The 14,030-nt window shown below is 40.6% G+C and overlaps 1 protein-coding gene across 2 annotated transcripts in view; it reads left to right on the top strand.

The window, feature by feature from the left end:
* The window catches only part of parga (poly (ADP-ribose) glycohydrolase a), a 131,508-nt gene extending 130,378 nt beyond the window's left edge, over nucleotides 1-1,130 (top strand). The window contains exon 18 of one of the 2 annotated variants that reach the window (XM_052041635.1): nucleotides 221-1,130. In XM_052041635.1, the coding sequence (XP_051897595.1) occupies nucleotides 221-363 (143 nt within the window). In that variant the 3' untranslated portion in view covers nucleotides 364-1,130. The remainder of the gene's footprint in view (nucleotides 1-220) is intronic. The other variant, XM_052041634.1, reaches the window with a different exon arrangement.
* The last annotated feature ends 12,900 nt before the right edge of the window (nucleotides 1,131-14,030 follow it).

The following is a 14,030-nucleotide window of genomic DNA, read 5'->3' as shown; positions in this document are numbered from 1 at the left end:
AACATTTTCCTGTTTTATTGTAAAAGATCCTTTGCATCTAAAGAGTTTAAATTCTGTAGATTGATGGTAAAAGTGCAACATTTCTGTTAAATCTCTGAATAACTCTCCCTTGGTTTCTTCATGATTCTACAAGGAATTTGCAGAACAAATTCTAATACAAATGCTCAAGTCTTAAAATACTGAACTAACTAGTAAACTACTTCTACCTTTTCTTTTCCAGGTCAAATATACAAACTTTTGGAACGATATTGGAGTGAAGTGTGCAGACCCTGTTCTTTTTCAAGACCAAACATTAAACTGTACAACTTCATTTATGATTCTGTAGGCTTGTATCTAGATTCAACAGATGAGGATGATGATTGACAACACTTCAAGGTCCATAACATTTTAAAGGCTGTCTTTAAACTTGTCATAAAAATTATCCTTCCAAGTGATCTTGATACTATAGGCCCATTCTTATGTAGAAATTCTTGCAAAACACGGGGCCCATTCTTGTGTAAAAATTCTTGCAAAACACAGTCCATTATTTTGACGGTGAATATTTCCTGAAGTATTTTTGGTAGGAACTCTTGTCAGTGCTAGCAGTCAAACCTAAAGTGGAAATTCAGGGAGAGTAACCGTGTGAATCTGTTAGCCCATGGGCTAACCAGGGCAATATATACCTATTCTATATAGTACATATTATGCAATTATTATAGAAGACAAGCTACCGATATAAATTATACTTGAATGCAATTATTCTGAAGGAATAAACCAGTTACCTATTTTCTTTTTGGAATAAACTGTTTTTAAATGACTTGAGTCAAAGTTGAAATCCCAGCATGCTTTTAGCATGCCCTTGTTAACCCTGGCAGTGAGAATGTCAGAAGCAAATTGGAGGAGCAAGCACTTCATCCTCTTGGGCTTGTATCGCAAGGCAAAACAATAAAATGGGTGTCTTTTTTTTTGTTTTAAAAATACCTAAGATTTCAAATACCAATTGTGTATTCTGTTAGACTGTGGAGCGCAATGCTGAAAATATTCAGTAATGTTAGTTGCTGTCCAATTGATTGCTAGCAATCATAAAGGGGAAATTCTGTAAAGTATTTTTTTTTAATTGTCCAAATAAAGACCTTCTGTTGATTACAAGGTTTTGGGGAATTCTTTGTCATTGTGTGTTTAGGATTGGTCATAAACCTCTTGAATAAGATGAAAGATAGTTATTTGCAGACTGAAAAAGGACAAGAATAGGATTGCACAGGAGACACGAGAGACTGCAGATGCTGAAATCTGGAGCAACAAACAATCTGCTGGAAGAATTCAGCAGGTCGAGCAGCAGCTTTAACGGGAAAGAAATTGTTGGCGGATTGGTTCGAAACCCTGCGTCGGGATTACACAGGACTTGTGCTCATGCTCAACTTCCCATCTCCAGATTGAATGTCTATAATATGGAGAATTCGGCGTACTGTTGATAGGGTTAGGTTCAAGAAGGGAAAACATAGATGGTTTCAATACATATTTGGCAGAAATCCTTATGGAACTGACTGACTTGAGAGACCTTGAAAACATGTGACATGTCCCAGTGGTCTCATCAAAGCACTATAAATGAATCGCCATAAGGTGCATCCTATTATGAAGTGAAACCAAGCCACATCCTCAACTAACTACAGATGAACTACAATGATTGTGATATGATACCAAAATGATCAAACATTTTAGAAGAGGAAGATTTAAAAATGGTAGCAATGTGTTTCGTGGGTTTTAGGTTCACATGACATATGGAGTGCAAACAGCTTTATAGTGCAGATCTTCGGCTGAGATCATATATGAAAGCAGAATAACCTAACCGGGCCATCCCCAAGAGTAGATTGAAGCACAACCTTCTGGTCAGCAGAGTGTTGGCCCCACAATACCTGCACTGTGCTGGTGGTCCTCTTACTGAGTCCAGTGTCCTATAGCCATCTTCCACAGGCTGGGAATTCTGCTTGCAGAGCCAGTGCCTTATTGGATGTGCCGTAAGTGCAGTAGCCCACCAAGTGAATGAGAGAAGCCAGCTGCAGAAGGATAAGTATACCTTATTTTCATTTGATTATGTTAGTTTAAGTGTTCAGAACTTTTAACATTTTCAAAATTATTTGAAATCTTTTTAAAAATGCCAAAGACATTTAGACACATTCAGGGATAGCAGTAGCCTAGGGAGCAGGGTCTAATCTGACGGTGCACTGCAACTGAGAGTCCCTATGCTGTGCTAATGTGCAAGGAGCCACACTGGAATGGGAGCAAGTGAGCTCAAGGCAGCAGAAGATCAGCACCATTATCAAATTTTGCAAAGCAAAACTTTCAGAATAATGTATGTCCATTTTAATTATTTCTCATGCATTTCATGTATAGTAGAGCATTGGCTGTCTGAAACACATGGAATGAAAATCTCACCACCCTGAGGAAACAGCACATTGACATTTATGTGACTGTTTTAGTCTATTCCAGATGCAGTTCATGTGTAATTTCAGTCTGTAAAATTGTCATGATTTTTCATCAATGCCATTCTAGATCATACTGCATCTAGCTCAGAGTGCTCCTGGTTAGTTTACGCTGCAGTTCCTGTAACACAGAACCTGTAGTGTGCCAATAACTCTGCTTATCTATTCTCTCTAATGAAACTTCATTGAGCAGAAAATGGACTCAGTTTTTAATATTACAAAAAAAGCAACTAGCCCAACCTTGAGTCTAATATTAAACTGTTTTATGGAATAGGACTCTGCTCACTGTTGCGTTATGAATAATGTCTCATTCTAGGACAGCATGGGTCAGTACTGCCTCAGATTATTCATAAAGCAACTACGAATATAAACCCATGACCAGCAGAACAGCCAGTTGCAGAGAATTGCCAATATTTGACAGAAAATACCATTTTGCAATGTTTGCAATCGTGGTTAAAAACGAGGATTAAAATTTGAAGCAGCTTGTTTTCCCATATATCATCTATTTTATAATCTATTTGTTCTTTCCATATAATCTTGGACTTCTGCTTTTACAAAAGGGTCTTGTTCTAACTCCCCAGTAAAAAAAAGGAAATCCAGTACTGAAGCTGACATTTTAATTGTGCACTTTGACGTGGTATCTTCCAACAAATGGACATCAATTGCATTTTACTTTTCAGAACATTGTGTGTGTTTTCTATCACTTCCTGAAAGAGAGGACCTTTTTCCTCCCTAGATATTTGGATACCCTATTGTAGCCAATCAAATTATGATGCATGGCAGCCAAATGAAAAGAAGTTGACCGTATGTTTAATGTTTCCTTTCTTGGGAGTCATTCAGCCAACTTTGTGGTGTTTGTAGTACTTAAGTGCTGAGTGAATGCATTGGCTACTACCTTGTATTCCAAAATAAAGATGATGTTTTCGTTATTCTAAAATACTCAAGACTATTGAGGGATTGTTGGAAAGGTTCATTAGTCCTGATGGATGGCCACTACATTGTGGAAAATTGGAAGTTGGCACCTGCATTGATGCAGGTACACACAGACTTTGGCGATGTTAGTTGTCTGCAACGGCCCAGGAACAGAAATGAGTAGATTTCAGTTCTTTTTCAAAGGCAAAAAGATTGGATTGATCTGCCAAATATGAAGCAGTGCTGGCACGTGACCAGCATCAGCTGTCAGTAATATCAGTAGAGCAGTGTAAGTCATCACTTTTGATTTATTATATTGACATTGGCGTCCCTACAGGTTCTAAGTTGCAACAGTGTAACACGTGTAATTTTTTATAATTTTTGCCAAATTATTTGCAGAAATCAAGTTACCAAGTACATCTGGGTGGAGGAAACATGTTGCATCGTTAAGACCAAGAAACCAGTCAAAAGTATAAAATAAAGAGACACAGTGAGAACGTTTGTATATTTAGCAAGTTAACTGCAGTAAGTCTGGTGCACTTAGTGGAATGGTTCTTCCCAATTTGAATCAAGCCCAGAGTTCAAATAGGAGATATTTGTAACTTTATTTTTCAGCTACTGGTTTTGTTGATGAGCTTCCTCAACTTTAGAAGACAATTATACAGTGTCCTAGCCGGAAGCTACTGATAAGGTTTATTAAATAAAAGGATGTGAATAAAGGCAATGACAGATTGCAGATTTCTTTTGTTACTAATTTGGTTATCTCCATTGATAAGAAAATATTAGACCATTGATGCTGCCGGACTGAATTTCAGTGTAAACTGGACTAGACAATGATCCTGATGTGAGCTTCAGAGTAAGGAACACCTCGAGACAATTGACCCAAAAAAGGAAAAAGAGGTGATGGTTCAAACCAGAAGTCTCAATATAGATCACAAGATAACCTGTGTGTGTTAACAAAGAGACTGAAATTACAGCTGGTATTAACTTTTCAGGAAAGTTAGCTTGATGTAAACTAATTAGCCAAATAAAATTAAGTCAAATTGAGAAAAACTGTAATTTTTAAAGAATGTGTTTGAGAATGGTCAGTACCAATTCTGAGGACCAGGAGCACAAGTACCCAAACCTTCCAAACATCCACTGCTGCAAGTTCACTGAGCTTTCATCGTGTTTATTCTTTTTGTCTCTTCATTTGCCCTTCAGATTTTTCATCTCCCCACTAACCGCTTCCTGATTCTTCTGCCAATATTCTGCTGTATCATTTGTAACCTTTCCTCCCACCTCTGTCCTTCCCCCTTTTTCTGTTCTTCTATTTGTACAGCGACTAAGCTACCACATATTGCTGTACAGGATAATAATTGTTTGTTATTCCTTTAATAACCCATGATCTCAACCTTGATGGAAGCAGCAGGCACTGTTTGATGGCACAGCATGATCGTCAATAATTTCTCCTATCCATTCTCCACACCGTTCTAATTTACTTTCCATTTTTCTCCTTAGTTTATCTTTGCCTCATTTCTCCTGTCTGCATTCATTCTCCTTCTAGTGGCTGTTCCTTTCCTCTGTCATTTTCCTGTTCCTGTGCATACAAGGCAACATAGGTAATTTTTGTTGTATTGGGACAGAATAAGCAAATTAAGCCTGTACTTGAGTTCAGAAGAATGAGAGTTTGATCACATTGTACAAAATTCTTAATAGACTTGATAGAGTACATGCAACATTGATGTTTCCCTGGCTGGTGGTCTAGAACCTGGATCAGTCTCAAAATAAGTGGTTGACTGTTTAGGACTGAGATGAGAAGAAACTACTTCCCCCAGAGTCAAAGAGAGAGAGAGAGAGAGCACGGGAACAGGCCCTTCAGCCCACTGAGTCTGTGCTGACCATTAACCACCCATTTACGCTAACCTCTTTGACTTATTCTTCCCACATCCCCATCAACTCCCCCCAGATTCCAGTGGCGAATTAACCTCCTAACCCATATGTCTTTGGGATGTGTGAGAAAACCGGAGCACCTGGAGAAAACCCACACAGTCACAGAATCAGAATCATATTTATTATCACTGACATATGACATGAAATTTGTTGTTTTGTAGCAGCAGTACAGTGCAAAGACACAAAATCTATAACTTACAAAAATAAATAAATAATGCAAAGAAAGGAATAATGAGGTAGTGTTCATGAGTTCATGGATTGTTCAGAAATCTCATGGTGGAGGGGAAGAAGCTGTTCCTAAATCATTCAGTTTGAGTCTTCGGGCTCCTGAACCACCTCCCCGATGGTAGTAATGAGAAGAGGGCATGTTCTGGATGGTGAGGGTCCTTAATTATAGATGCCCCCACCTTGAGGCACTGCCGGTGGGGATGGTTGTGCCCGTGATGGAGCTGGCTGAGTCTACAACCCTCTGCAGTCTCTTGCGGCCCTGCGCATTGGAGCCTCCACACCAGGCGGTGATGCAACCAGTCCACCGTGCATCAATGGAAATTTGCAACAGTCTTTGGTGACATACCAAATCTCCTCAAACTCCTAACGAAGTAGAGCCGCTGGCGTGCCTTCTTCATGATTGCATCAATGTGTTGGGCCCAGGATAGATCCTCTGAGATGTTGACACCCAGGAACTTAAAGCTGTTCACCCTTTCCACCACTGACCCCTCAATGAGAATTGGCATTTGTTCTCTTGACTTCCCCTTCCTGAAGTCCACGATCAGTTCCTTGGTCTTGTTGACATTGAGTACAAGGATGTTGTGGGGACACCACTCAACCAGCCGATCTACCTCACTCCTGTACGCCTCCTCATCGCCATCTGAGATTTTACCAACAACAGTGGTGTCATCGGCGAATTTACAGATGGTGTTTGAGCTGTGCTTAGCCACACAGTCATGAGTGTGGAAAGAGTGGAGCAGTGTGCTAAGCACTCCACACAGACAGTACCCATGGTTAGGATTGAACCCTGGTCTCTGACACTGTGAGGAAGCAACTGTACCAGCTGCACCACTGTGCTGCCCAGAGGTTGGTGCATCTTTGGATGGGAGAAGATGTTTCTTTATCAGTCCCACGTATATCGAAACACACAGTGAAATGTATCTTCTGCGTAGAGTGTTCTGGGGGCAGCCCGCAAGTGTCGCCACGCCTCCGGCGCCAACATAGCACGCCCACAACTTCCTAACCCGTACGTCTTTGGAATGTGGGAGGAAAACAGAGCACCCAGAGGGAACCCACGCAGACACGGAGAGAGCGTACAAACTCTTTACAGACGGTGGCTGGAATTGAACCTGGGTCGCTGGTGCTGTAATAGCGTAACGCTAACCACTACACTATTTAAGAGAACTCTGGAGGCTCGGTCATGAGTACATTCAAGGCCAAGGTCAATAGCTTTCTTGACATTGAGAATGCAGTAATATGGGGTTAATGAAGGAAAGTGGTGCCAAGCTTAAAGATTAAGCATGAACTTCCCGAATAGCAGAGCAATTCAGCAATTCAGCAACAGCAGCACAGTTGTGCAGCTGGGAGAGCTAAGCCCTCTGAGTTCCAATGACCTGTGTTTGATCATGACCTCCGGCGCCCTCTGTGTGGAGTTTATAGTTCTCTCTTTGACCACATGGGTTTCCTCCTACATCCCAAAGACCTACAGTCTGGTAGGGTTAGAGACACAGAGGCAGACATTGGAATCTGGAGCAACAGGCAATCTGTTGCAGGAATTCAGCGGATCATGCAGCATCTGCAGGAGGAGAGGAATTGTTGACGTTTTGCGTCGAAACCCCATACCAGGTTGGTAGGTTAATTGTCCACCCTAGGTTGTCCGTAGTGTGTAGGTGAGTGATAGAATCTGGGGGTATGTAGGGAAAATAAACTGGGATTAGAATGAATGGGTGCTTAACGACAGGTTGGCCGATGTCCTTGCTGTATAACTCTATGACCGTGACAAGCACGAGGAGCAGAATGGCCTGCTCCTTCTATCTCTTATTTAAATCTACCGCTACATTATCTGCCTCTGTGCTGATCCTTTCAATATTTTTATTCACGCCCACGCATTCATTGTAAAGTCCACTGCCTTTCTCATTTTTGCAGGCTTTGCTGGATACCCTAAATCCTCTTCATTCTGCTTTAACTTGTGCTCTGACCTATTTGTGTGCTGGGTTTGCAGGTACACCACATCAAAATGTAACTGAGCAAAATTAACACTTCATTGAGAACTTAATGATTATGTATTCTGATTTTCCATTTTGTTTCGGATGCTCTGATTGAGATATCCCCATTTCCTTTCATGATCTAAAACTCCTTAGCTATGGCTGTATGATCAAATAATCTATTCTACAGTGTGATAAACATTTTGGTTGCTGAGTAAATCCAAAAATATCTGCAGATCAGAAAATAATTTCTCCTCTAATTGCTTTGATTTCTGTTCTTCCCCAGTAACTGGAAGAACGCTTTAAAGTTGAGGTTATATAGGTGCATTTAAATCTTCCCACAGAGATAAGTAAATATAACTCTTTAAAGTTAACTGACATCAAAGGCATAGCCCATAAATTATGTTCAGAGTGTGGCAGTGTGAGGTCAATAAAGAAAGCACAGTAGGACAGCTCTTTGCTTGCTCTGACCTTTTGAGAAGCCCACCTGCCATAGTAAATCTGGTAAATTGCCTACCAAATCACACCCCTTTTCTTAATTCATATTTTATCAAAATAGTTGTATGTTATTTAAATCACAAGTATTGGAAGTTGCTTCCCTAAAACAAAATATAGCAAGATCAATACTTCCAAATCGGTGATCCCTTGGACAGTTTTCCATAAGATTCTCCATCGCATTATATGATCCCCTTTTTCTTTGTCATCATACATCTCTATCTGTGATAGCCTTGTCGTGTAAAGATTTAAACTGTGACCTACATTAAATTGGACACACATGACATTTATGGATCACATCCTGCATCTTGATCACAGTCTTCTCGTATCAATTCATGGTGTCAACATATGCTTGGATCGATCTGTGTCAAGTAATCTCCTAAATTCTTTTATTTAAAAAAAAGTGACAACATTTATGAGGATTTTTGGTATGGTAATTCATTACATAATAAACCTCGAATATCATGAGCAAATCTCTCAAGAATTTTTGAAGAATTTGTGCATTGCTAACAAAGTTTTCTTATACATAGCAGAGATAAAGTTCCAAGCTCTTCTAGGTATACTGGAAAAGTCCACTGTAGAATTTGCATCATCCTGAAGCCTGCCTTGATCCACTTGCTGAGGTAAATGCTATGTTCTCTTATTAAACTTGCAATTGACTTGTATATTGCTGTGACATATTTAACTGCAGTGTTTTTTCTTGTGTACAGTATTTAGTGGTGTAGGCACAAGGCAGAATTCTGCATTACCACATCAGCATTAAATGAATTTACAGATCAAAGGGTCAAGTCTTCTGTTACTTCTATTCCTGTGCTGTGTGTGTGTTTTGATAATTCTTGACAAAGTATGTACAGTCTAGATAAATAGGGATTTAGTATCAAAAACTACTTGTAGAGTTTAACACAATGAAGCAGAATTTTGTGGTCAGCCTATTAAGGGAATAGTGACAGGCATTCACAAGAATGAACTGAAAAATAACAGCCGTTGTTACAGAACAATGCTTATTGAATGGCATGTCTTTCAAAATTGTCTCCAAGCTCTTCACAGATAATTTGAACTGCACTAACTTTTGTTGTATAGACATCACCAATGAATTGAGATCATCATCTTCAGTAGGCACCTCTGTAAGGGCTTTCATGAATGTAAGAAGAGCCACTGAAGTTCGATGATTGACATTTGACAACCATCAGAGCTTGGGCAGTTTTGCAAATCCTTTTATTTATATAAAGAAGCACTTTTATTTGAAATGCATATATTTTTAAGTTCTGCATTTCACCACCAGTGCTGTCATTTTTGATAGAGTCTGTTCTGTAAATGCCTGTTTATTTGTAGTGCACAAACTTTGTCCAGGAAGTTATCAGTTTATGCACAGCACAGGAATAAAGGAAGCATTGAATAACCAGACAGCCTGACAGACCATATGGTAATGCAGATACTGATTTCTGACCTGTGCATACGAGAGGTACATTTCAAAAATGGCATCAAAACCTAATTGACTAACTGGTGCATACTAAAATACTAGGGATTGTATTTCTTGGCTGGCTCTTCACTATATTGAAAGAAAACCAAATGATTTGACACATTGGTGGAGCTCTAAGTCTTGATTAGATTATTAAGTGGAGTACTGTCTAGCAAAACAGGTTTGAGATCTGTTGCAGGAATATGAGTAGATTGTCTGCTGTTAGTTCTGTACACCACTGAGGGAGTGCTGCACTGTCAGAGGATCTGGTTTTAGTTGGGATATTTAACATTTAACTCCGCAGAGCATTTGGACCCACAAAACATAATTGCAACCGTAGGAATAGTGCATGAATTAAGTGCTACGTTATTGATTTTAAAAAAGGGAAGCTCTGTCAGATTCCTAGTAACAGTTATCGTATAATTAAAACTATGAAATGATTAACCGGTCATTTACCTGTGTTACATATATGGCCTCTCATTAGAGAAGTTGCTACACTTCAAAACTAATTGCTTGCAAAATAGTGTGAGGCATTCTGATGACAAGGTACTTAACAAACATACAGGAACAAACAATCTGCTGGAGGAACTCAGTGGGTCGAGCAGCATCGAGCAGCAGGAAAGGAACTGTCAACACTTCGGGTTGAAACCCTGCTTCAGGACTTAACAAACATAGTTATACAACATAGAACAGTACAGCACGGTACAGGTCCTTCGGCCCACGATGTTGTGCTGACCTATATAAACCTACTCTAGGATCAGTCTAATCCTTCCCTCCTACACAGCCCATAAACCTCCATTTTTCTTACATCTATGTGCCTATCTAAGGGTCCTTTAAATGCTTCTATTGTATCAGCCTCTACCACCACCCCCAGCAGTGCATTCCAGGCACCCACCACTCTCTGTATAAAAAACCTACCTCTGAAATCTCCCCTAAACTTTCCTTCTCTGACCTTAAAATGATGTCCTCTGGTATTGGCTATTGCCGCCCTGGGGAAAAGGTGCTGGCTGTCCACTCTGTCTATGCCCCTCATAACCTTATACACCTCTGTCAAGTCGCCTCTCATCCTGTGTCGCAACTTTCCAGAAATACTGTATACATCTAACATGTTTTTGAATAATTTTCTTGCACTTCATCATCAATATTGCATGTTCTAATTTCAATGCAATGTTCCCCGATGTCATTGAAGCTGTATTTTATCAATTTAAGTAGCTTCAGGGACATGAGTCAGGACATGGTGAGGGGATACAAGCAGGTGTAATGATCCCCTCCACCTGAATAATCATTCAAAAAAGGTCCGGGTGATGGATTCAAATGATAATGTCTAGCTGGAAGGCACTCCTGCCCCTCCAAAATCTAGACATCAAAATTTACGCTAACGCTCTTTACTGGATTCATCCTCAAGCAAATAGTTCACCATGTGCAATTAATTAAAGGTTTAGCTCAATATATCTTGGTAGATGTGTATAGAAAGCTGGTCAGTGATATTGATTTCTGGGGGCTGGGGGAATTGCCTTCAAACACTGAACTAGAATCACTGTGTGTCAGGCAGAATGACATACAGCAAATATAATGCTGAGGATGTACAGGACAGTAAATCAGTAAAATGCGTAATACTGGAATGAGAGAAGGCAGGAACCATTAGGGAATAAGAGAGAACGCCAGATGACAGGGGGCTGTTTCAGATTGCTTCATCACTTTAGCTTGCTGGCGATCTCTAGTTAATTGAGCAGCCAGTTTTCTGTTGGGATATTACTTGAACTCTTGACATGTCCATGATGAGCGACATTTGGCTGCAGGTGAAATATAATGGGATGCGCTAATGACATGTGACAGATTGCTTGCCCTCTGCTAGCAAAGCCATATCTTCAGGAATAAGGCAACTGGCAATTTTATCAGCAAGGTTTCTATTCATTTATTGTACCTTTGATAAGCGCTGTATTTTGCGCAGCATTTAAACTGCCTTGATAAAGTATTTTACTCCTATGTTCCTTTCACACTGTGTAATTCCTCGGCCCACGAGACTGATATGTCAGTTGTTTGGGATTCAAGGCAGGATTGGAAGCTGCATTCGGGGCTGAAACACCAACTAGACAGTGGAAGGGTCAGTAATCAGCACCATTGGCAGGGGGCCTGTAGTCTGACCAGGGACAAGGCAGTAGTAACCAGGATGGTGATCAGTGCACGATAAAGGTTTCGAAAGGGAGGAGGTTATCCAAATGCATTTGCAACAGTGCACACGCAGAAAGACAAAGTCCTGGTGCATGTGGTGGAAAATAGCAGAGGATCTATCGATGCTCACCATGGCAATAAACAAGCCTGACTGCAGCTTCCAAAGTATACATGTAAGCTACTAAACATTATGTCCATATGTGCCAGTGATTCCTTTTCCCAACAAATCTACAGTTTATCCTTAAGGCTCCACGTGTGCAACCTTCAAAGTAATCTGGAAATTAGTGAACAATTGCAAACTACATCATATTCTCACTGCAAGACCCTCCCTAAAAATCTCATTCCTCGAAACATAACTGTTTTTAATGACTTGCTGTCTGATAATTGCAAGTTCTCTGGCCCCAAGAAACTAAATTTTTATTTATGAACTAGCCTGCCCTTGGTTAAATAGTTCAAAGTTCCCTATCTGTTTAAAATAATTCATAAATTAAGTTTGTGATATTTAAATGTATTATAATCCTTACTTCATACTTTGTAACATGTTTAAAAGTTAATTTAAAATAGGACTTATTCCTGTCCGTTAGATTTCTTCAATGTGATTGGATACTTAGTCTGCTTCATGACTTCGCTCTTCCTGGGTACCGGAGGGGGTCCGAGAGTGGGAGAAGTGTCATCCTGGCACAGAAGTTAGAACCTTGGCAATTTTGCTTCACACTTAACAATTGTGATCACAGGAATCGGCAACAATTACGGTGAAGTTTTCTGAGATATTTGGATGACAACAAATATCCTGAAGTAGGCTTAGTTGGAAGTGTTAACATTAGGAAAACAAACCACTGACCCAGACTTGCCTTTCTGCCACCTCATACAATGAATGGAACTCTGCTACATGCACCAGCCGTGCCTGGTAGAAGGCTGAGGGACCCAATGCCAAGTGTACCTGGCCCGTCAGCTTTGTGCTTCAACTCTGGAAGCCGTGCTGAGCCCGGCAAGAGAGCAGGTCAGATACACCAGCTCCTCCGACTCCTGTACCTCAACTGCAAGCACAGAAGGCAGGGTGAAATGACCTACGCAGAGTTCCATGCCGGCAGTTTTCCTGGACCTTTGTTGCAAAGGGGATGGAAGTTGGGGATAGGGGAGCTGTGCTCCAACCGTACAGGGTGTTGGTGAGACCACAAATGGAATATCTCATGCAATTTTGGTCTCATTTAAGAATTAAAGTTGTGTTGGAGGTGTTCTGGAGGAAGGTCATCAGGTTGATTTCTAGGATGTAAGGATTAACATGTAAGGAATAGCTGAGCAGGTTGGGACTGTACCCACTGGGGTGTGGAGGAATGAGAAGTGATCTGACTGAAAGATTCTGAGGTGTGGGGGGAGTGCTTGACAGGACGGATGCGGAAAGGATGTTTCTCCTCATGAGGGAGTCTAGGTCATGGTTTCACAATAAGGGGTCACTCATTTAAGATGGAGACATGCTCTCTTCTCATTACTACCATCGTGGAGGAGGTACAGGAGCCTGAAGACCCACACTCGGCGATTCAGGAACAGCTTCTTCCCCTCTGCCATCAGATTTCTGAACAGTCCATGAACCCATGAACACTACCTCTTTATTCCTTTTGTTTTGCACTATTTATTTATTTTTGTAATTTATAGTAATTTTATGTCTTTGCACAGTGCTGCTGCCGCAAAACGACAAATTTCACGTCATCTAAGTCAGTGACAATAAACCTGATTCTGAGATGAGGAACTTCTTCTCTGAATCTTTGGAATTCTGTACCCAGAAGACACTGGAATCTGAGTCAATGAATTACTCAGGCCCGAGACAGACAGATTTCTGGTCCTCACTGGGGTGGTGGGGGTTATAGGAAACAGACCCATAACTGGAGCTGAAACAACGATCCAGTCAGCCATGATCTTGTCGGATAGCAGAGAGGATTCGAGGGGCTAAATGTTCTTGCTCCTATTTCCTCCATTCTTATGTCAGTACATTTTGGGCTATGATTTTTTTTTAAAGCCAGACATCTCTCAGGTACGTTTTCCATCCAGAACATCCGAAAGCCCCTGAAAACTAATGAAGAACGAGAGAATAGCCAATTTGTGCACAGGAAGCTGCCACAAACACCAGCCTACTGACGATCAGACAATCTGCAGCACTCTTGTGTGTGAGAGCTGCCCATGTAGTCATAATTTTACTGAAGGAAGAAGATCTTTCTGAGATGGTGTCTGAACGATAGAGTAGGAATCTTCTCCCATCTTTGTGGACAGATGTGTAGTTGAAGCAGAGGTTTCAGTCCACCTGTGCTGAGTGAGGATTTTGTGACACAGAATAAGAAAATGGAGATGGAAAACCCATCATCTGGTTAAGTTCACAAACATGAAACTTATGTGCATATAAACCCTAATTTGTTA

This window comes from Pristis pectinata, chromosome 30 (assembly GCF_009764475.1).
Source record: "Pristis pectinata isolate sPriPec2 chromosome 30, sPriPec2.1.pri, whole genome shotgun sequence".
NCBI classification, from domain to species: domain Eukaryota; kingdom Metazoa; phylum Chordata; class Chondrichthyes; order Rhinopristiformes; family Pristidae; genus Pristis; species Pristis pectinata.
The sequence above is the reverse complement of the archived record's forward strand: the minus strand, read 5'-3'. Positions and strand labels throughout refer to the sequence as shown.